General features: G+C 36.0%; 1 protein-coding gene across 1 annotated transcript in view; it reads right to left on the reverse strand.

The window, feature by feature from the left end:
- LOC134675257 (glycerol-3-phosphate acyltransferase 1, mitochondrial) overlaps positions 1–21985 on the reverse strand; it is a 69601-nt gene extending 47616 nt beyond the window's left edge. Inside the window, exons 1-3 of the mRNA XM_063533476.1 lie at positions 21837–21985; positions 16222–16421; positions 6777–6918 (exon numbers count right to left, since the gene is read on the reverse strand). Of these exons, the coding sequence (XP_063389546.1) occupies positions 6777–6918; positions 16222–16331 (252 nt within the window). The 5' untranslated portion in view covers positions 16332–16421; positions 21837–21985. The remainder of the gene's footprint in view (positions 1–6776; positions 6919–16221; positions 16422–21836) is intronic.
- Between the last annotated feature and the right edge of the window lie 1130 nt (positions 21986–23115).

Raw genomic sequence — 23115 nt, forward strand, 5'->3', positions numbered from 1 at the left:
ATAAGATAAAAATAGCACTAATAATTAAATAATAATAATTCAGCCTATATACGTCCCACTGCTGGGCACAGGCCTCCTCTCATGCGCGAGAGGGCTTGGGCTATAGTCCCCACGCCCCACGCTAGACCAATGCGGATTGGGGACTTGAAAAATAGCACTGCTTATAGTTAAGTAACTTCAATTTTAGGCCACCCGGAGCATAATCACAAATATCAACTCATAACAACATAATGACCAAATCCGGCGAAACAAAGTGGTTACTTTTTGTAATAAGGTTCGACACACAACAAAATTACATAAATAAACACACCAAGCCCTATAATTAAGTTCCAAAACGCAGGTATTCGCTGTTACGTAATACCTTTAGCATCAAATTTCATGAACACATTATGGATGAATTTTTATCAAGCAGGTACATCTTCAAGCGATACTACAAAATTTTCCTATAATATAAAAAAGACAACATTTATTGTGGAGGGTAAGAAATGTATCCAGGCTATCCTAGTGAGGGCCACTTGCACCTAGGGTTGCCAACTTTTTTTGGTGGAATATAGTATTTTCCAGAATAAGGCATCAAAAATATAGTACATGTAAAAAATATATAGTACTTTTAGATAAAATACTAAACATGAGTGTAATATACGGTTAATCGGAAATATAGTATTTTAGCGTACTATATATTTTTCCAAAAGTATATAGTACAGAGAGTCAAAATATAGTACAGTCATCAGCAATAGTATCTTACACAACTAGGGCCGCAAAAATATGTGACACGTTTTTATTTGGAGCGCAATAAGAGCGCGTCATATATTTTTGCGGCCCTAGTTGTGTAAGATACTATTGCTGATGACTGTACAATACTATATTAATTTTTTTTTTAATTTATTTATTTCAAAAAATATACTTATGTTTAGGTATACAAAAGTTTCGCCAAACTGTAGACAGTTTGTTGGCGAATAGTGCGCTCTCAATTTTTTTATAAGTAAGTACTTTATGCGTTATACCTACAGAGTACAGCACAAACTGTTATGTAGTACTATTCTAAGTTTAACTTAAGTCTAAATTTGTTACCATGCATATTGCCATAATTCAACAAGACCGGTTTGTAACACTACGGTCAGCATGCGTACCTACTTCACCTCACGACAACATTGACCCTGAGCCTTATTATTATGATGTTACGTTTTATTATTGTACTAGGCCGCTCTCGTGAGGTGAAATATTCACCCAAGGTTAATGCATTTTTGCAATAATACAAATGAACACTAATAAATCTATACATAATATACTATGGATTTATATTATCTAAAAATATTGATTTTAATCTTCTTTTAAACATCTGTTTACTCTTACATTGGTCGATTGAACTGTTTAGTTGGTTAAGAATCTTAGGTATTAAGTATTTACGAGTTCTTTGGCCGTAATAATTATAATATAATATAGTACGGTTGGCAACCCTACTTGAACCATTCACTAAGCCGGAGTTAAACCAGATAAAGGTTTATCTGGTTTACCATGGTTACCAGTACAATTTGACACTGACTTAACGGTTTAACCGGTTAACCCCGGGTTAGTGGGATGGTGCAAGTGGCGCTGAGAAGTGACAAAAATACCGGGACTACTAATACTAGTATTGTCCCGGTATTTTTACTACTACTTTGGTACTATACCTAGGTATAGTGTGATAATTATGTGAAGTGAAGTATGAGTATGAGTAATAAGGTCCACTGATGGACAGCTAAGGCCTGTGCACACCGATTGCGTGTGCGTGACGTGTACGTGCGCGTGCGGTGTTGTAGTATACAGATTCTTATGAGAGACGGCACACCGCTTGCGTGACGTGTGCGTGTGCGGCTCCAACATTTTAGCGCACGCACACGCAAGCCGGTGTGCACAGACCCTTAACAGTGTGGGCGATGGTATGTACACATCGCACTGTTGTCTTATCTTATCAAATAAAGACACTTATTAGTTCGTTTACGGAAATATAATAGACCGATTCTTCTTTTTGTGCAGAGATTTTGACGTAGGCCAGGAAGTGGGATTATTTCCTAGCAGTAGCCCGGCGGTACATGATACTTAGGGCCCGGAATGACGTAAAACGATTTGACGGCTCTTATAAATGTAAAATGTAGAAACAGGACGTTCAATATACAATTTCGCGACAAAGCAGCGTCCGTTTGTATTACGCCATACAAAGCATACATAGCACTTTACAACCGATAGGTACTTACTGCTATATAATCTCGAATCCAGACTTAAATCTGACAATTGCAAGCGTTTATTTCATGAGATTATCACGTTATCATATCTATAAATATGTTAAACTTCTTTATATCTTAAACTTAATATGTCTAAAGCGAAACTGATTTTTAGTGTTCCGTACAAAACTTTGTTCACGGAACACTTATGGGATCACTTCGGTCTTGTTTCAAACTGTTGTCAGTTTACTCTTTCTAATTCTGAATATCAGTATTAGTATCTAGATCAGTATCAGAACAATTTTCCCTTATTTCTCTAATGGCAAACTGATTGATACATGTTAGCTATGAGTATTAAAGTCCATTATATAAATTTTATTATCACTCAGTCACGTGTATAAAGGCAGTTATTTAAAAGCAATTAAAGTTGATCTTAATCGCGAGTTATGTTATGCGTAATTATGAACATGAGTAAGCATCAATTCGTTGCTTAAATATATATATTTCTCATGATATTACTCAAGAGTTTGGCGGGATGTATCGTGATTAATTCACGTGTTTCCTGTATCACGAAACAACATCATATTTTCAGAGTTCAGACTTGTATTAGATTATATTTCCACTAAGTTAAATCAAGTGATAAAATAAATAAATAAAATAAAAAGTCTTTATTGATTCAATATTTTAATAGTTATTTGTTTTACAAGGGGGCAAAGTTGTTGCTTAACCGCTCGTGCTAAATATTGATACCCGAGCAAGCGAAAGATTCCAAAATTGAACCACGAGCGTAGCGAGTGGTTCGAAAAATGGAATCTTGAGCGTTGCGAGGGTTTCAAAGCACGACGGTTAAACAAAATTTGCCCCCGAGTGAAACACAAAATTTTTCACCATACCAACCCGAAGCAAATATTAAATGTAAAATATCATTCAAAATCAAACCAAATCAAATCCAAATGAATGTTATTAAATATTTATCATCCAAAATCGTCATTTAAAAATCAATTCTACCAGAAAACATAAGAAAACAACTCCAAAATTGCATTTGATTACTTTGCCTCACATGTGAATAAAATGCAACTTTGCTATCAGTTTTTGAAGTGCAAAGTAAGCCTTTCCGAGCTGGTGTGGTGAAAATAAATATAGTGTGTTTAAAAAACTTTGTTCGTAAAGACCCCTCTTTGGGTTGAGGCCTCCTCCAGTTTTCGCAATTTTTTTCTATCCTTTCTAATCTTTTCCAGCTGTAGCCACTATTTCATCGGTCCACCTTTCACCCACGGTCCTCCAATCAACTGATACGTAGGTTTAGGTATATTCCATAAACTGCAAGTTAACTTTGAAACAGCAATAATCTTTCGATTCAATATCGTTCCAATGAGGAGAAAGCGGTCATTTTCCTTTAAGTTTCTCTGCGCCTCAGTATTTCGATGGCAGGTTTCGATCTACAGGTCTATATATCGACTTACTAATAGTAAAAGATAAAAGTATCATAAATGTAAGTTTTTCCGTCTGATATATTGGTACTTAACAGTGGATGTACATGATAATATTGATAATTTTTTACTCAAAAAGGCCTTATCACTAGCCCGATTTAATCTGAATCAATACGGTTTTTACCAAAATATCGTCGTATAAGGTCGTATTGTAGATTCATTTAATGAAAATACTAAAATAGGCGAAGCAAGAGGCGTTTATTGTATTATAAAACTTGGAATAGATTACAGTTTAAGAAAAATACATTTCATGACGGAGCCGAAAAGCAGTATGCTTCAAAAGATCCGATAAGTATAGTTCGTTTTTTTAGCATTAGAAAGAACTCCGCAGAAGCAAGCGTGCAGTTTTTATCAGGCTCGTTAATTGTTAATAATTATTGAATTATCTAATGTAGCATGGTCAATACATATAATTTACTTCAAATTGTTACCGCTAAAAGTGCCAGATTTAGAACCACAAGCGAAGTTCTTTCTAATGCTAAAAAAAACGGACTATAGGTATGTTTATGATGTCCACACATGTCGCAAGGGTACTTCACCACTTGACACACAATGCGTTGACATAATTGCCTCTAATTTCGACACGACAGGGCCCAAGCACGAAAGGAAGCGCAAAACGCGATCTTCCGCGTGGACTTGATGCAATCAAACGGCCAATTTACAGGTCACATGGTGTTGCAAAAGTAGCTAAACGGACGAAGGGGACATAAATATACAGTTTTAATAATGGGGGGTACTTGTTGGACGAGAAATGTACGGTGTGACAATCCACAATCTGGGCAGCGGGGAGACACTCCTGACTTCGGGCAAACTCAGCTCCGTTCTGCTCAGCATTATTAGGGTTGGCACCACTTGACCTTCTTTTGCGTGCACGACCACAGATAAGATAATGTCTTGAATTTTGACAATCCTAAATAGCCGAAAGGGATTGCCATATATTGGAAAGGGATAGCATGATTCGTCTATGAATCCTTGTAAGTCGAAGTATCCTTTCTGTACGGTAGTACTATTATTTATTCTGTGGTCTGGGGACAATTGTGAGCGTGGTGAAACAGGAGTCTGAATTGCCTGTGTTATAACTATAGGCATCAGAGTAGTGGAAAACGCGACGCATCGCAAGCAATCAATGTTGCAATCTAATCTAAATCGTGATCAAAGTCTCACGTTGAATTTCTATACGCGGTATACATATACAACATGCACCTTTAGATCAGCATAAAGATAAATATATGAAAATTGAAAACGAAGCAGGTAAACTAACGCTGCGAAAAATTTAAATAGACATATGTTAGTTCAGACCATCTAAAAATGTTCTTCTTTTTTTTTCTTCTGTTCTTAGAAAAATGTGCCATTTATTAAAAAATTGATTTAAAATGTGCCATTCTCAACCAAAAGTGTACTTATTGTCGGTTGTTTATTACCTAAGGCGCTATTTCCATATAACTTCAATTTGAAATCAACCTTATCGACAACCGGCAATGTGGTACCTTTTGGTTGAAAACGTCACAATAGAGCCATAAACCAGATTCCATAGAAAGGATTAATTCTTCAACATACACATCAATCTCATGGTGTCAAGACGGGTACCTAAATGAGAGAAACTTGAACGTTCAATGCAGCAGTAAGGTACATTCCATACTCAAATGCCAGCATCAATGGTTACTGGTACTGGCAATCGCGCGCATGATACGCTGGCACTAAAATATGGAATTTATCTACTGTATTTACGCTTCAAATTCCTTTAATATTAATGAGGTGTGTCCCGATTTACAGTGAGAATACGCGACGGTTCAGCACAGCACGTATTGTTGCATTTCGCTATGCCAATGTTTGCGGGCAGAACTAGCACATCGCACTAAGAGCTATTCAGTACGAGGTGCAATCCGTGATATGTATGATGAGCTGCCAAGTTCCGGGCTTGTTGTGTAGTGGCGTTAAACATATTCGAGGGCAAGGCGCTGCCGAAGCAAATAACGATACTCATACACTACAACAGTTCTTCAATTCTTTCAAATGCGCTCGATTGGGAATTGATGAAAGCGGCGATCGATTTTCTAGACTATATTTACAATTAATTTAATGACCAATCCCATTGTCTTGCTAGTGCATTGGTTAACAGGAATTGTTGCAATAACACAAGCGTCTGGTCACAATTATTCACCAGAATAACAAGTCGATGCACAGACTTACTTCCCCACGGTAAAGGTGAGACGCCAACGCCGCTTTTTTTAGGATAATCAAGTTGGTGAGAATCGAGTTCAATGGACTCATCAGTCTCATCACTGATGGCTTATATGACCGCATTATTTTGTTCCATAACAAGTCCAATATTGTTTTAGATAAGATAATGATTTAATGATTCATTAGGACACATTCTCTCAGACCCAGTTAAAAAAAAGTATAGCCTCATTCCATCATAATGGAATTGTTGGATGGAAACTAAACTACTTATAGCGATAGATAGGCTGATGTTTTAAAAAGTCAGGCATGCAACTCTACAATGCAAATACAAAATGATGAGATTGTTCTGATCCATAAGTTTAAAGCTTTTGATAGCATAGCATAAGCTATAGAATTATCTTAAAAGCTTGCACATATCTTTGTCGGTGAAAGAAAAAACGATATATAGCTATTTCACAACCACTTGAAACACAATCCACACGAAATTGAAACGAAATTACACAACGTTCAGAATAAATTATTATAACAGCCGGGGTTCCTCAAGGTAGCATTCTAGGACCGCTCCTATTACTCGTCCACCTTAAAAGGCTATACTGAACTACTCACCATCCGCTCCTGATCAAGTTTGGTATAGATGTCGAAATTGAAAATGACAATGTTCAGAATAAATCAGTATAACAGTCTGGGTTCCTCAAGGTAGCATTCTAGGACCGCTCCTATTACTCGTTATTAGGCTATACTCAACTACTCACCGTCCGCTCCTGATCAAGTTTGGTATAGATGTCGAAATTGAAAATGACAACGTTCAGAATAAATCAGTATAACAGTCGGGGTTCCTCAAGGTAGCATTCTAGGACCGCTCCTATTACTCGTCTACCTTAAAAGGCTATACTCAACTACTCACCGTCCGCTCCTGATCAAGTTTGGTGTAGATGTCGTTGTGGTGCCGACGGCGCGCGCGCACCGCCTGCCGCAGCGAGTTGGAGTCGCGGCCGCACCACCCACCAACTCTCTCGCCGACCACCTCCAGCATGTCGGCCACGCGGCTGGTGACAAAGAAAGAAGACGTTTTAAAACCTCATTTTACACCTATAACTATGCGCGTCCTTTTCGCACTTAAATACTTGTTATAGCTCCTCTACACGATGGGCCAGTGCCGGCTACTCCAAGGGACGCAGCCATGCGGTAGAATGAGATAGCAATATCACTTGCTCCCTCTAACGCATAAATGCGACCCTTGGAGTGGCCGGCGCTGGCCTATCATGTAGAGGAGCCATTAGAACGTGACAGGCATGGTAACAAGCGATAAAATCGCGACCGTGCTACGCCGCCTGGTGGTCAAGATGTTAAGTGCTTTTCTATCTCAATAACAGTTTTGAATGATTCACTAGAAATATAGGGAGCTCGAAAACAATACTAAAGGTAATCAACTAATCACAGTCCATATCACGGTCGATATAAGTCTAGTCTCTATCTCAAGATGTTAAATTGCCTTTTCATTTTTCGACTGGCGTTTGTCGTAATACGATTGTCTTTTTACGGCCCTTGTACAGTCAGCAGCAGAAGTGGTAGCTTAAGTGGGTGAGGTGGTTAAACTGATATAATCTGCATACGTTGTGCTCGGAACAGGTTTAACACTTCACTTGCACCGACTGTACATAAGTCGCCAAAGACATATTAATTTACATAGAATTCTAGCTCATATACTGTGGTTAACGTTGAGTTATGACTTCAAATGACATGAATTTACTGAGTTCGATCAAAATAATCACTGACAGTCGGATATTTTAGATGTCAAGTTAAAGGGAGTCAGTATAAATCGGAATAATCCATTCAATACAAAATACGAGTATAGAAATGACAATCACATTATACACAATGACAATAGACTCAAAAGAGGCACAATCTCAATGCAGCCGAGTACTAGGATAGGTCAGTAAATGAATGCTCAAAAAACGTTGTAGAGGGAAATGCTAGGAACACAATTTTTGACTCCGTAACTTTGTTTAGACTAGTTAGGAGGTGAACATATCAAAAGTCCCCGGCTGTAGCCCCGGTGCTGCGGGGTAGAGGGGGTTAAGAAGGTCGAATTTTTCGGTTTTTCATTGATATCTTGGAAACTTTGCATCTTAGCGACATGACTACTAAGACAAACCGAAAGCTCATAAAATTAGTTACAAGTTTTATCTAGTCAAGTTTTTCGATATCTTGAATAGTTTTTGAGATACCCGCTCTTGAAAGTTTATTTAGGGATTTTAATTTTATCTTGATATCTACATCAGTGATGCTGTTAGGCCATGTTTGGTATCATTTTCGTATAAATCGGGGGTGCTGAATTCATTTATGGTATCACATTGACACTATTCCGAAGTAAAACCAAAATTAAAAAATATATATTTTTAAAAATCCCTCTTCACGCTTAAACCGCTGAACCAATTTCGTTGAAATGTTGTATAGAAATAGTTTCAGTCTCGACACAGGACATAGGATGGTTTTTATAACCAAAAGCATCTTTTGAGGATGTGAAAAGTGGGGTGGAAGTTTGTATGAGGAGTCAATAACCGCTGAACCGGTTTAGGTGAAATTTAGGATGGTATACATCTGTGATTTAGATGAAAATGATACCTAACATGACTTCAAACTTTACCTTAAGCAGTATTTACCTCAGGAATTCAGTTTCGTCGACGAAGTTGAATTCCCCCCATACTCCATTTCACAACTTTAAAGGATGATTATTCAGATAAAAAGTATCTTATGTCCTGTCTTGGGACTCGAAATATCTGTATACCAAATTACAATTAAATCGGTTGAGCGGTTTAAGCGTGAAGAGGAATAAAAAAAAAAGGTATTTGTTTCAAGTTTATATGTTTTTTCTAAGGAATGATGTCAATATGATACCAAAAATGAATTCAGCACCCCCGATTTATACGAAAATGATACCAAACACGGCCTAGCAGCTTCACTAATGTAGATATCAAGATAAAATTGAAAGCCCTAAATAAACTGTCAAGAGCGGATATCGAAAAACTTGACTGAATAAAACTTGTAACAAATTTTATCAGCTTTTGGTTTGTCTCAGTAGTCATGTCGCTAAGACGCAAAGTTTCCAAGATATTAGTGAAAAACCGAAAAATGAGACCTTCTTTCCCCCCTCTCCCCCCCAGCACCGGGGCTACGGCTGGGGACTTTTGATATGTTCACCTCCTAACTAGTCCAAACAAAGTTACGGAGTCAAAAATTGTGTTCCTAGCATTTCCCTCTATAACTTCTTATTTCTTGGCCTAGGAGGCTATTTTCTTGAAAACGGAAGACATTTCTCTGACAATACAATGGCAAACATAACACATACACAGACAGTTCATAATATATAAAATAGATATACGCAAACATTTCTAAAGAGATTTGAGCCCAGAAATCTTTTAACTTCCTGTAAAGAAAGGAAAAGACAAAGAATAATGACAGTTTTAAAATTAATACGCGGGTATGAGTACAATGAGCTGAATTCATATTAAATGTTGATAATAAGTATTTGAACGCAAAGTAACACATAACAGAAAACATGTGACTTTCAAAGTTACAGGGTAGAAATTAATATAAAATTAACAACGAAATTATTTACCCACTTTTAATACCATTTTTTTAATTCCAATTAATAAATGAACAAAAACGGGTATTTTTAAACTTGTACATTATATAATATATGACAGAAATGACAAGAGAAGAAGGGAGACGAAAGAATCACTTATCTCAGCCAAATAAAAAATAATGCGTCGTATGTGGAAATTAAAAGACTGGCACAAGAAAGAAATGATTGGCGAATACTCCACCGACAAGAGCAAAGCTCTTAAGTTATGATGATGATGATGATGTATGAACTGTGGTTGATAAGATATAATTTTATTGCATAATAATAAATAATAAAACACTTAATTAGACATATATGATATAGAACAACACGATAACTCTGAATTCGCACTTTAAACCCGGCATGTTATGCATCCGGCTGGTCTTCGATTTTGCACGAATGATAATAAACTTGCTGTATCATTGAGAGGGAGCTAAAGCAAAATTGTAGTTGCATATTAATTGTTATTCGTTTTAATCAAAGGAAAATGTCACGATAAAAAGCACATGGAAAACTAGATCAGAGTTATTTGCAACAGGCAGACTCTAACCAAAATCGTACCTATGAGCCGGCTTAATAGAAACAAAAACACCAAAACACGTCTATTTAAGTATAATAAAATGTTGTTTGTATTTTGTATAAGTATGTACAGTCGCCATCAGATATATCGGAGCGGCTAAAGGGCCCCACTGATTAACAGTCCGCCGGAAGGTATCGGCCTGTCAGTTAGAACAAAATTTTGACAGTTCCGAACAACTGACAGGCCGATATCGTCCGGCGGACTGTTAATCAGTGGGCCCCTTAAAGTGCTCACAAATATTTGAACACGCCTCTATTGTGAGGGCGTTAGAGTGCGTGTTCAGATATTGTGAACACCCTGGCCGCTCCGATATATCTGATAGCGACTGTACCTTGCATAGTAAATTAGCCGAGTGAAACCATCGATATGAAAACAACAAGGTGACTGATATGGTAAAAGTGGTAAAACAAAACTCAACGGCTTTTAGATTTGAGAGACATTTATTATGATTTTTATGAATAACGTCGAGCCACCAGGAACAAATTTACAGTTTGCTGCCTTTATTCTTTAAGACAGCTTCTTATTTTATAAATTATTCATCGAGAGAAAATTTCTAAAATATGGAACTGCAGTTCCTCGATCCGCAAACGGAGCAACAGCTGACATTTACAAGGTTTGATGGTATTTTCCCTAACGCGATCGCCTGAGATCTTGTTCATAAAATTCTGTTACTTTCCTGTGGTCCATAGAGTCGCCAGTGTTCAAAAACCGATTGTAATGATATTCTTTGCGTATTGGTCCTGTGATCCTGTCCTGTCTGATCGTGCTCCTATCAATTAGCATTGAGACTTGTGTGACCTCTGTCTAATTGACATTGGAACACCCAATGGCATTAGATACGAGTACGTGTTCTTCATTCGTATCGCGTGCTTTGCCTTTAAAACGTAAACTGGTTATTATTAGTGTTTGTGTTAAGGCAGTTTAGGAATCTTTTCCCTTTCCGAATCTACGAAATATAGATATCCAAGATGAATAAAAACTACGCCGGTTGAAACCCGTGGTAATTTAGGCTGGGACTTTATTGGGGTATCTTTGTGAATTAATGGATGGATTGCAGAGAAAGGCTTTTGTATGAAGAATGTAAGAAGATAAAGATGAAGAACCACACGGTGTTAAGTCCTACAGCTGCTTGTAGTTGTAGTTACAGTAATAGATCGAAAACTTAAGTCTGGCTGGGCTGCTTACATAAAGACCAACATTTGCTAACGAAGTATGTTCAGAAGATACATGTGTATTTTGTATACGTATCTGTATTTATTTTAAATACCTACATAGCAAGTTGAAGTAAAGGACTTTAAAGGAACTGTTGACTTTGTCGCGGACGGAAACTGTCATGTATCTAAGTTGATAAGTATTAACGCCAAAATTTGTTCCGTTCAAATTTAAAATCTTATGCTATTTGCGTCTCCACGTCCGTGCTCTTGTTTTTAACTGTATCTGCGTTTTCCTTTGACCTTCGTCAAATGTGCTCTAATATTTATTTTCTCACAACTATGACGCTTGAGCTATTTACTTTTGCTAACACAGATGTTTTTAAGAAATTTTAAATAAAAACAAAATAATTTGTCTCATCTTGTCTCATTCTCCTATGAAAAACATAAAACCAATTGTAGAGTCCGTGCGGAAAGAGAAGAGTCGTGGAATGCAAGGGGACTCTGACGATGTTTTTCATGTACCAGTCGTATTTTTAATACTGACATCTACTGATATAGGTTGTAGACCTGGAGCAGTAACCAACTTTACATTTAATCTTATTTTTATATGCATCTCACGTGTATATTGAAGCGAACGAGAAGCGCGAGTAATGTCAAATGAGATGAAATGTAATTCTCGAATTCTGAATACCTACTCATAATTCTATTACGCATAACCCTTGGTGGTGCTGTCACCCGCCAACCCACCAAGTGTTTGATTTTGTTCGGATGAAATAATTGAATAGAACTAGTAAATTTGAGACCTCCAAGGCCTCTATTTTGCTCATATCTGTAGATTATTCAGTGTGTCGCAAGAGGTGTCCAAAACACATGAGGAAAAAGAACGGAGCAGGAAAACCTCACGGTTTCTTGACCTGTTTTTTATGTGCGTAGATAGGTGTGATGAATTAATGATAGAGTCAAAGAACATGGCACGTGCCTAACTCTGTATCTTTAGGTATTTAAATAAAAGTAAACAAATAATTTGTACATTATAGGGCAGTTATAAAATTTATTGGTTAACCAACCAAATCCAAAACCGCCTGGATCTGTCACTGAACGTCCTGATTTTAATTTACATTATTTTTTCATGTAATTTTTTCAGCTACCCTCTACTGGCTTAAGGAGCCATTTGAGGGTAGATTTTGTTTACTTTTATTTAAATACCTAGAGATACATGCAGACTTATATAAACAATATGTTTATGGGTTGTTTGACAATTAATTCCTCAACATCTAATAAGCGGAAAAAGTTCTCGATCATTTTGTCAGGTAAGGCGCATATCTCTAAAAATAAATATTTTACTGTTAAATGATGAAGATGAATTTATTGATCTTGGAAATGAAAAATTCAATATTGCTTTTGGAGGACGGGAGACGACGAGAGATCAAACGTTTCAATTTATTTTTTTCCGATAGACTTTATTAAATATCTAGAATCTAGAATTCAACATTTTATGAGATGGATTCGAACTATCCATGTCTATTGTATATGAAATATACACATCCACAACTATTGTTATAAAAGTTATAAAATAAACACGTAAGAGTCATACACTCGTAACATTGGTGAGCCGATGACCCCACAATGCCACTGCACTTAGTTTCCTGCTGCATATTGCAGAAATATCGCATGATTCTGGACGTCCGGTCGGTGCAAGGTGAAAGTGGCTGAGTGACAGTCAATTTGCTGCAAAAGTGCAAATGCCGCAAATGCGGAACGCTGTGCGGTTGACATATAACTCGTATGATTCTAAACGCAAAAACATTGCCGTAGTATCTAGGTATAGTGATAGTAGTTACCGCTGTTAGATCTAGATTCAAATACCACTGAATCGATTATTTCTTCATTGTATGTTTGTTGAGTACGGGGTCATCCATTAATTACATCACACGTTTAGGGGGAGGGAGGCGGTCAAGAAAATGTGACATATTGTGACATGGGGGAGGGGGGAGACGAGACACAAACTTTGTGACGTCACTTTAACTTCATCAGTAACCGAAAATTTATTTAAATTATTTTATTCGCTGTACATTTAAATAACAAGTTTTTAAAACTATAATCGTTTAATTTTCTTTCCTAAGCAGTTTTGGGTTATAAAATTACTAATATTTATATGGTCAAAAATATTTTGATAAAATATTAATACCTAATACTTAGGTACTTACTTAATTCGATTAGGCGATTTCGTAGAAAAAATGTGACGTCACACTAGGGGGGAGGGGTTTGCCAAATGTGACCAAGTGTGACAAGGAGGGGGGGAGGGGTCAAAAAACCTAGAAATTCGTGTGACGTAATTAATGGATGACCCCTACACGTTGGTACTTCATCACTTTCATAAGTATACCTAAGTAGGCAAAGTCGACGCTAAATTTTGCAAGTTTAAAGGCAAAACATTTAAACAACCCTTGACCAGTGGGGCGACACTCCTCCATTCGGATATTCTCGGCTCCGTTCGGCTCAGCATTGCTTCGAGCAATTATTAAGGTTGACACAACTTGACGTCCCTTTGCGTGCACGACCACAGACAAGATAATGACTTAAATTTTGACAACCACACAAAAATAGCCGAAAGGGATAGTGCCATACAATACAAATTTCGGTTTTGTAGGAAGTGTGCTTTCTTTCTGAACGGTAGTACATACTATTATTTATTATGTGCCTTGACCATGATATACATATTATGTGCATGACCGTTCAGAAGATGATATAATGAAATTGATGACGAATGTGGTGCAGACCTGTTTTGTTATGCATCCATTTAATATTATGCGGAGAACTTACCTACTCTATTAACTAGTGATGTACCGACTATTGATTTGGCCGACTAGCCGACTAGCCGACTAATCGGCGCTCGAATGGCCGATTAGTCGGCCGACTAGTCGGCTAGTCGGCCAGATCATTAGTTTCGTATAATTTCAGGTGAAAAACAATAGTTTCGCTCCTTTGGTTGCGCTATTCATAATATTATAAGCTTGGCTAAAATGTGTTATCTACAGGTTCAAAGAATTATCACAAGAATCCTCGTTCAATTTCTGTCTTTCTTTTATTTTGCGATCCTGAGCAGACCGTCAGTACAACTTGTAGGAGGTATTTCCAAGGCTCTATTTCCCGCACGTAGTCGCCAGTTAAGAACCTATCCGCTGTGGTCAGCGTCTTTACGAGCAACGTGCCCTTCTTATAAGTCTCTAAATTTTGCAATAACATTAACAATTCCTCATGGCTCCACCATTAAAAAAAAAACAAAACTGAATAATAATATAATCATTGAACTATAGAACTTGGCCATAAAACTACACGAGAATCAGTTGAGATCGACATGTAGAGGAAAGCACCAGCCTACCAACATACAATGTCGATCAAACGGTCAATTATATGAACAAAAGAATAGGTATTTTGGTAAAATAGACATAAAACATATGGCAAATATTGATTTCATTTTTTTCTGTTTTCTTTCACTAATAAAGTGCCGACTAATCGGCCATTTTTGCCGACTAGTCGCCGACTAATCGCCGACTACAAATGTGGCCGGATAGTCGGCTTTCCCGACTAGTCGGCGACTAGTCGGTACATCCCTACTATTAACATGTCTTGAACTTTGCTCATGTCCGGGCGCTTGAACAAAGGTCACTAAGCTCGTTTTTATAAAAGGTGATTTGTTGAGTCTCTCTAAGGCTCTACAACCTTACCTATGCCTTTGACAAAATTGATGACATCAATGTCATCAATGCACTATAAGAATCAGAAATGATGATTTAGGGGTCAAACTTAGTTCCATGCCGAACAGAGCAAAAATCGTCATTAAAAAAATTCAAAAATGTATAACATATTTAACTTAAAAATGTTTACGAGATCCTAAACTCAGACGAATGCTAATTTATTTATATATTATGTAAACATTGTAAACATTACATGTTCAACTATTTGTGACATTAGCACTAAATTCTTATAACATGGCATGTTTAGCAACTACATGTACATACGTACATAGTATGTAGTCTTTCAAAGACTAATGGCAAATGGTAATGATAAACAAAGGTTTACTTTACAAACAATATCTATCATGATTACCGTGATTCGTGATGTTCTTGTTTACTTACAAAAGGACTTATCTTAGTGGAACAAAAATGTCGGTTAGACCACTAATCCACTATGTATAGCTTTACAAGAACGTATTCGATTTATTTCCTGGATTTAAGCTATGATAGAAGTGGGTTAAGACTGATTAACTAACTATAGTTTTTTGTTGTTTCTGTACAATAGAATATGCGGTAGAAATCATTTTTTCCGACTTTGAATTACCTTTAAAGTATTGGAATAGGATATCAGCGAAAAGAAGGATGTAGCAAAAGCAAGGATTTGCGAAGTTGTGATCAGGTATCTACAGTCAGCAGCAGAAGTTGCTAAGCGGGTGAGGTGTTCTAAATGATCTGGACGCGACTTTATAGTTAATGAAATAAAAGCGTGTCATAGTAATTTTGAACACCTCGCCCGCTTAGCAACTTCTGCTGCTGACTGTACCTAACAATGTAGAAGAATAATAGTTTAAAAATAAATCAGTTAATTTCCAGTATTTTTTTTAATTTAGATCTATTTTAGGCACATAAATATTGCGGAATAAATATTTATCAATTATGACTATATCAATAAAATTACAGTTCGTTTATTGGTTGAATTTAAAGCACATTCAAATAGCGGACTTAATGCTTAAGATATTGTCATCCCGTACAAATTGGGCTAAATAAAAACAATTGTTTTTTTTTATCTTTGCAGTTAATTTCATATTTGCAGTTAGTTGTATTTTATAAAATTGTTGATCTATTGTTATTATTTTTGCTTGTATGTAAATTAAAGTTGACGTGTAAAAGTGCCCTTGTGGCCTATTTGCTGAATAAATGTTGAAGTTGCAGAGATTGCTATGCTGACAAATAACAAAAAAATGTAAACGCACCTTGAAGTAAAGAACCAGTAGAGTATGGCGGTGAAGATGGCCAGCTCCGCCGCTCCACTGGCCACCCTCACATGCTCCACCACCGCCCACACGTTCACCATGGTTTCCATCGTCGACCAATCACAGCGGCTCACATTCCCGCTCGGCTCCCAACGCAAACCGAAATCACTCAACCGATTAATCTTGAACGCACCCAATCACTATAAAACGAAAATTTAAATTTCGAACGCCGATTTCAAATTCGCACGTTGTAACTCAACGGCGTACAGTACAGTACTAATCCGAAGAATCGCTATCGTGTTGAAGTAAACTCGCTTGACCTGTCGCTAATGATATAGCATGACGGGTTGGTGGATGATAAGAATTTGCTTGATACAGATGTAATAGAGAACATACGTAACGACCTAATTGCTAGATGATAAACTATTGGCGCCTATTGGAATTTGAACCGCAAGACATTAGAGATGAAATGCGTCAATGATGAACCTTCATTGGGAAGAAAGAAAACAAAATCACGACAGTTATTGCTGTTTCTAATCAAATTAAAAACAGGAACACAATTATAAAAGAACAACAACCTGATAATAATGTTTTGAAAACTAAATCCGACGTAATGTACAATCACGAAGTTAGATTAAGTACATTCAATGATATGAATAATAATAAATAATATAGGCAATAAAAACTGAGCGACCTAATCACTGAGTAGGTAGTTAGAATAGAAAATACATAATTTTGAAAAAAAAAAGTGTCAAAATATTTCTTAAATTCGAATCGGACGTAGTATGTGTTTACGAAGTTAGATTAGGAACAACATTAGATGACAGTAAATAAATACATAGAAGAAAACTAAGCGCCAAGTATTTTTAGAGTAGACGTTCTAAATTTACATCATAATGTCTCTCGTTTTTGACGACCCGTTCGTTTTAGTGGTATTCGTGAAACGATTCACGTGTTTGAACATGAGTACGTTGTTTAAACAGATTTTCGAAGTGAATTTCTTTGTAGTACTAGACGCAAACGATAAACTTTTGCGTATACGCAGAGTACTCCTTCTTTCAATATTTTTTGTAGGAACAATAGTGTTAAGTAGATTATATTTTATTGTTACCGTAATATTGAGTAACATAGGTAGGTGATAGACATTCTTATGCGAGAATGGAAGCACCTAGTACCTAGACACAAATTGATGTTCACGGTGATAAAACACAAATAAAAAGGAAAAACAATCATCGCAAAATTTATGTAAGTAAACATTAATTAAATAATTAAGAGATAAGAATTTTTCTGAAAGCATGATGACATAAATTATAGCAACAGAATCAGAACGGTTAAAGCACTCGTGTTCAAATGATAAGATAAAAAAATAAACAAAGTAATAGATGGTTCAGTGTTTTAACAATAACAAAAACTAAAAATAGACCACGAGCAAGAGCATTGTGGGTAATGCGTGATAATCACAAAGAAAACGGTTACAAATTGGAACATTGATAACATGATAGATGGTAGCTTAATAGAGGTCAATAAAGTGGGCGAATACGCACATAGAGAAGCAAGGCCTAGTAATTCATGAAATTTTACTATATTCTTAATATACGGGATAATTAACACTAGCAGTCATCATGAGCAAGAAAAAAACACAAGTAACACAACACAAAGTGTAAATTCTTAACGGCTTGACCACGACATTGCGCGACTTACGACGGCGGCGACGGCAACCATAGGTTGGATCGTTCCACGACACAACGATCGGATCTTTCGTTGCCGCCGCCACCGTCGCCAGTCGCGCAATGTCGTGGCCGAGCCGTAACAAAGAACAAGCCAAACAACATGAGATAATTGACAATGGGTGTGTCAATCCAATTTGCACGCAGCAATGCGAGGAGCACAGGTCGAGAGATAAAAACACAATAAATATTCACGTGGCGATCACTGGGTCATGTAGTTGCAATGGATGCATGAACTTTAGTCAGGGGCTGGACGCGTGATTGGGAGATGGACTTTAGTTTTGCATTCGAATGATTTTTTCATATGCCTGTTAACATATCAGATTATCGAGACTGTGTTAATATTATTTCTGCAAGGATTGAATGTGATGCTTATGATAATAATGAGAAAAGAATATTCATAGAAACATTGTTTGTATGTTCTTTGGATATAACATGAAGACACCAGAATATAATTAAACGATGAATGTTAAAAAATCATGTTAATAAGAATTACAAGTACAAAATCTAAGTGTGTTTTTCAATATAATACATAATTCAAATTGAACGACAACGGTAAAAAAGTAGTTAAGGATAAGAAAATCATTAACATACATTACGCTTCATGCTTCTTCTGATCTATACACGGGTGATTTGGAAAATTTGGAAATGGTGGTTTTTGGGTAAAGTACGTTAAATCATAATACGAGTCTGCACTAGAAAGTATGTTTGAATATGCTATTAGAGAATTTACAATTTTACATTGTTTAAATAAACTAATGTTGTTATAATGATAACACGGCAGGCACATAAGCCAAACATTATGTAGGTAAAGACGGCATCACACGTTAAAACAATGATAGGTTGATAGGTGGTATGTATTGTATAATTAAAATTATACATGTATGTATGTACATGTACCTAAAAAGAACATATGAATAACAGTTGCGTACATAAAGCGCAAATATACGATGAGAAAAGAATACATAATGAATGATGAATTTTACATTTACAAGTCTTACAAGTAAGTTTTTTTTTAATAAGAAACTTTTATATTAGTTAATATGTTGGGGTTGGTCAAATAATTTAATTTCCAAGCCATTTCGTATCTTATCACAGTGACCATAGTATGAGATTTCTAGCGACTTTCATATTGATTGTCACTGTGACATGGTACGAAATGGGTCGGAAATTAAATTCTTTGACTGTACAGTTTTATATGTCGAAGAATAAGACCAGTTTGATAATTGATAGTATGGTGATCTGAATGATTACAATTTTTTTTTAATTAAGAGACAATAGAAAACATTATTTTCATAATAATATGTTACGCTTTTAGTTTTACGCTAAGGCGATAGAGCCGATACTATTGGCCCGATAGGCCTGAGAGTGTAGAAACGAACAAAGAAAGAATAATAATCAGGAATAAAGGTAAAAAATGAATGAAATAAATGTACATGAAGACACTAACTTTACAAGGCTGCTTGAGTTGCCAATGCTGTAAATATACCTATGTATGATTGAATTATTGTTACAATTGCCGCATATGCATATGCACTATATGCAAGCCATGAATTTAAATCCATAACGTAAATTTAATTGGGCCGATAGGCTCTACCTACGGATAAATAATGGAATGCGATTTATGCAAATGTTATGTGTTTGTATTGCATTATAAATTAATGTTGGTACTCACAATGGAATGTAGCGGTAAAATTATAGAATTCATAGTGTTTCATAGTTTTAATCTGAGGACTCTACGTGTACAATTTAGGCATTTAGGTACACAAACATTAAATGCTCAAATGAAAATTGAATGTGGCAAAGTTACGAGTAGGAAAGAACCCAGGACAGGTATTAATGGTTTGACGACCGGTCTGGCCTAGTGGGTAGTGACCCTGCCTGCGAAGCCAATGGTCCTGGGTTCAAATCCCAGTAAGGGCATTTATTTGTATGATGATACAGATATTTGTTCCTGAGTCATGGTTGTTTTCTACGTATTTAAGTATTTATATATTACATATATCGTTGTCTGAGTACCCACAATACAAGCCTTCTTGAGCTTACCGTGGGGCTTAGTCAATTTGTGTAAAAATGTCCTATAATATAAAAAAAAATGGTGGTACAGAAATTGTTATATGTAAATAAGAGTAAGTAAGTACTTGTAGTAGTAGTTACTTTAATATATTATGTCAATGTGTTAACATGAAAAGCAATTATGACCTTGGCTGCGCATCTGTCTTACAGCTAAGCCAAAGGCGTCAAGTCTCAATGTGTTCAATGTTTTTATAGTATAATCCCGATTAACATGAAACATTTTATATACTATACCTATGTATATAAAATGTTTCATGTTAATCGGGATTACATTTACAAGTAATTCGATACAACACCTACGTTTGGAGGTTTCACAAGGAGTGATTCAAGTCCTTTGTAAGCAAATGTAGTATCGAAATATCTGGCATTACAATTAGTTCGGTATTTAAATGTCTGCCTCGGCACGTGTTGCATTTTCTTGTACGTCAGCAGTTCATATGATGTAAAAAATTTCTGAGGTAACAAATATTGAAAAACATTCAACCGAATTGAATTGAATGATGAAAATCAATTTAAAAACCATCGACAAAATAGAAAAAAGAATGTACATTCAGAGACAGACGTAATGGTAAATACCTACAAACGTTTAAACAGCGAACGCTTTAATCATGACCTAATAATCGTGGTAGAATGAGATAAAATATAAGATATCTATAAGAAAGTAACAATTGTACACCTCATAAATCTAGAATTTATGCGAACCGTTAGCCTACTCTATCACAGTACGTACCTACTACCTATACTTTTGTATTAGTTCTACGCCAAGGTAAAATTTTGTCCTCGGATAGTTATCATTATCACACGATATCATACAAAGGATAAGAAATGCAGCAAGTAAGAAGTGGAAGATAGAAAAAAATATTTTCTTAAAATAAACTAAATCTGAAAAAGGAAGTCGTGTCATACAAAGAGGCCAAAGAACTTGATTTGAGCAGAAAGGATTGAAGGACACTGCACAAAGAAATTTAATAAATGAGAATGAATGAAATCTTTGTTACGCTATTTTTGTTAAAACTTACGACATACAATAATCACTATAAATATGTGAATATTTAAGTATAATGATATATCCTATGTATTGTGTAAATCACAAATATCACAATGCAGACGCCAACAAACTGTCATGCAGTTTGGCGAAAAAATATGTGTAATGGATTACTGTGTATTTTTTATTGAGTAAATAAATTAAAAAAAAAAAAAAAAAGAAGAAGACATTGTAAATTCATGCCACGAAATCATGAGTAATCGAAACAAAATTTGTCTTTTGAATGAATAACAAATCGCTAGTACACGTAGAAAAAAATGTATGAATGCAAATTTTGTCAAATCAAAGAGGCGTGCTTACAGACATGTTAAATATTTGCACAGTGACCAGTGATCGAATAACCAGTCATAAAGGAATTTAACATCGTATTTTTTAAGATCCAGTAATAATTACACATGGTAGTGGCATAAAATACGAGTTTTACATCCTCGCACGTCGAAACATGTAATTTCTTCAGTGCAGGTGCACTAACTTGTAAAAAACTAGTGATGCGTGCGAATTCGACGCTACAAGAAAGAGATCGCATTATTAAAATCAACATAATACAGTTAGCCGAGAAGTAAGAATTCCTTCATGAATTAAAGAGCAATCAGGTCGTGACTAATACAGAAAGTTCGGTTATGGGTTCAAGTGGACAACGGGGCATGAATCGGCAGGATCCCTCAAGGGTTTGCTTCAATCCGGTGCAGAAAGTGAAATCGACGAACGTATTAAACATCTTCATTCAACACATCACTTAACGATATTTTTATTAAACTCTTAATTACCTTTTAAAAATTGACTATGAGCTATACGCTCCACTTTTACAAGGAAATACACGTTTGATATACGGTTTGGAATAAAAAATGGAATATTTATGTAATGCCGATGTCGGGGCGCGAACGCGGAGCGACGCGGCGGTGTCTTCGCGCGATCGACGGAGCACTGAGTCAGACCGCTATTTGCGGGTGACACTCTTCACAAAGCTACTGCTGAACCAGTATCAAGTTGGTCTTTGATGACGCATAGTCGCTTTGAATCTTAAGAGTCAAGTTACACTGGAGAAAAGCCAGTGTTTTATGACCGAAGTAGCGCTTGCGACGAAATGTTGGACGTCTTACCGGCTCTTTTTCTTTTTTTTTTACGTTCATTTCAGAAACGGTACTATATTGAACTTTACTTTTTGTTTCATCCAGCACTCCCAGCAGGATAGCGCAGCAGAAAAGCAAGAAAGTGTTTTTTTTTAGGACTACTTTTTTCTAATTAGCTATGTACTTTCAAATTCTTAATTGGACACGCTTTTAAGACGGATCGAACTTAATGTGGTTTGTGCTGTAAATTATTTGTAAGAGATCTTAATTATCATTATCAATGTAGGTATCTGAAAAATATATGGCATTTGCCGCGGCATCATGCTGAGTGGGGATCCTATTTTAGCGTCCTAATCTCTTTTATGTCTGCATACTTTTTTTTTCATGTACTATGTTGTGACGTTAAAATAAATGTATTTCTTCTTCTTCTATATAATATGATAACGATAAAACATACACTGAGGTATAAATGCAATGCACTGTCGGAAACCGGTAATACACGAATGCAGTGTTAACCTCAACATATGCAATAAACCCACAAATTACCGTATTGGATATATGGCACCTAATAATACCTATACCTGCAAAGAAGTTATTTCGTTTATAAGTATTTTCTATTTTGATATTTGAGGATGGATAGATGATCGTCAGGAAGAGATACTCGTATAGAGTCAAAATTAGAAAGAAACTTCAGTAAAGCATTCAGCACACATAAGTATTTTTATATAAATGAAGAATTAAACCTCAATTGCTTTATTGACTACTTATATGAAAAACTGAACGAAACTTAAATGATTTATATTTTAGCCTTCACATGTTTCCTTTTATAATAATATAAAATAACTTGAAGAACGTAAGACAGAACGTTAGTACCTGTCTGTAATAATGTAAATGTAGCCAAGATGACAATAGCTGATAGAACTATTCATAACATCTTTCATTCCAATACATTTTTACTTTTCCTTTGGCGTTTGTC

Source organism: Cydia fagiglandana, chromosome 21, assembly GCF_963556715.1.
Source record: "Cydia fagiglandana chromosome 21, ilCydFagi1.1, whole genome shotgun sequence".
Lineage (NCBI taxonomy): Eukaryota > Metazoa > Arthropoda > Insecta > Lepidoptera > Tortricidae > Cydia > Cydia fagiglandana.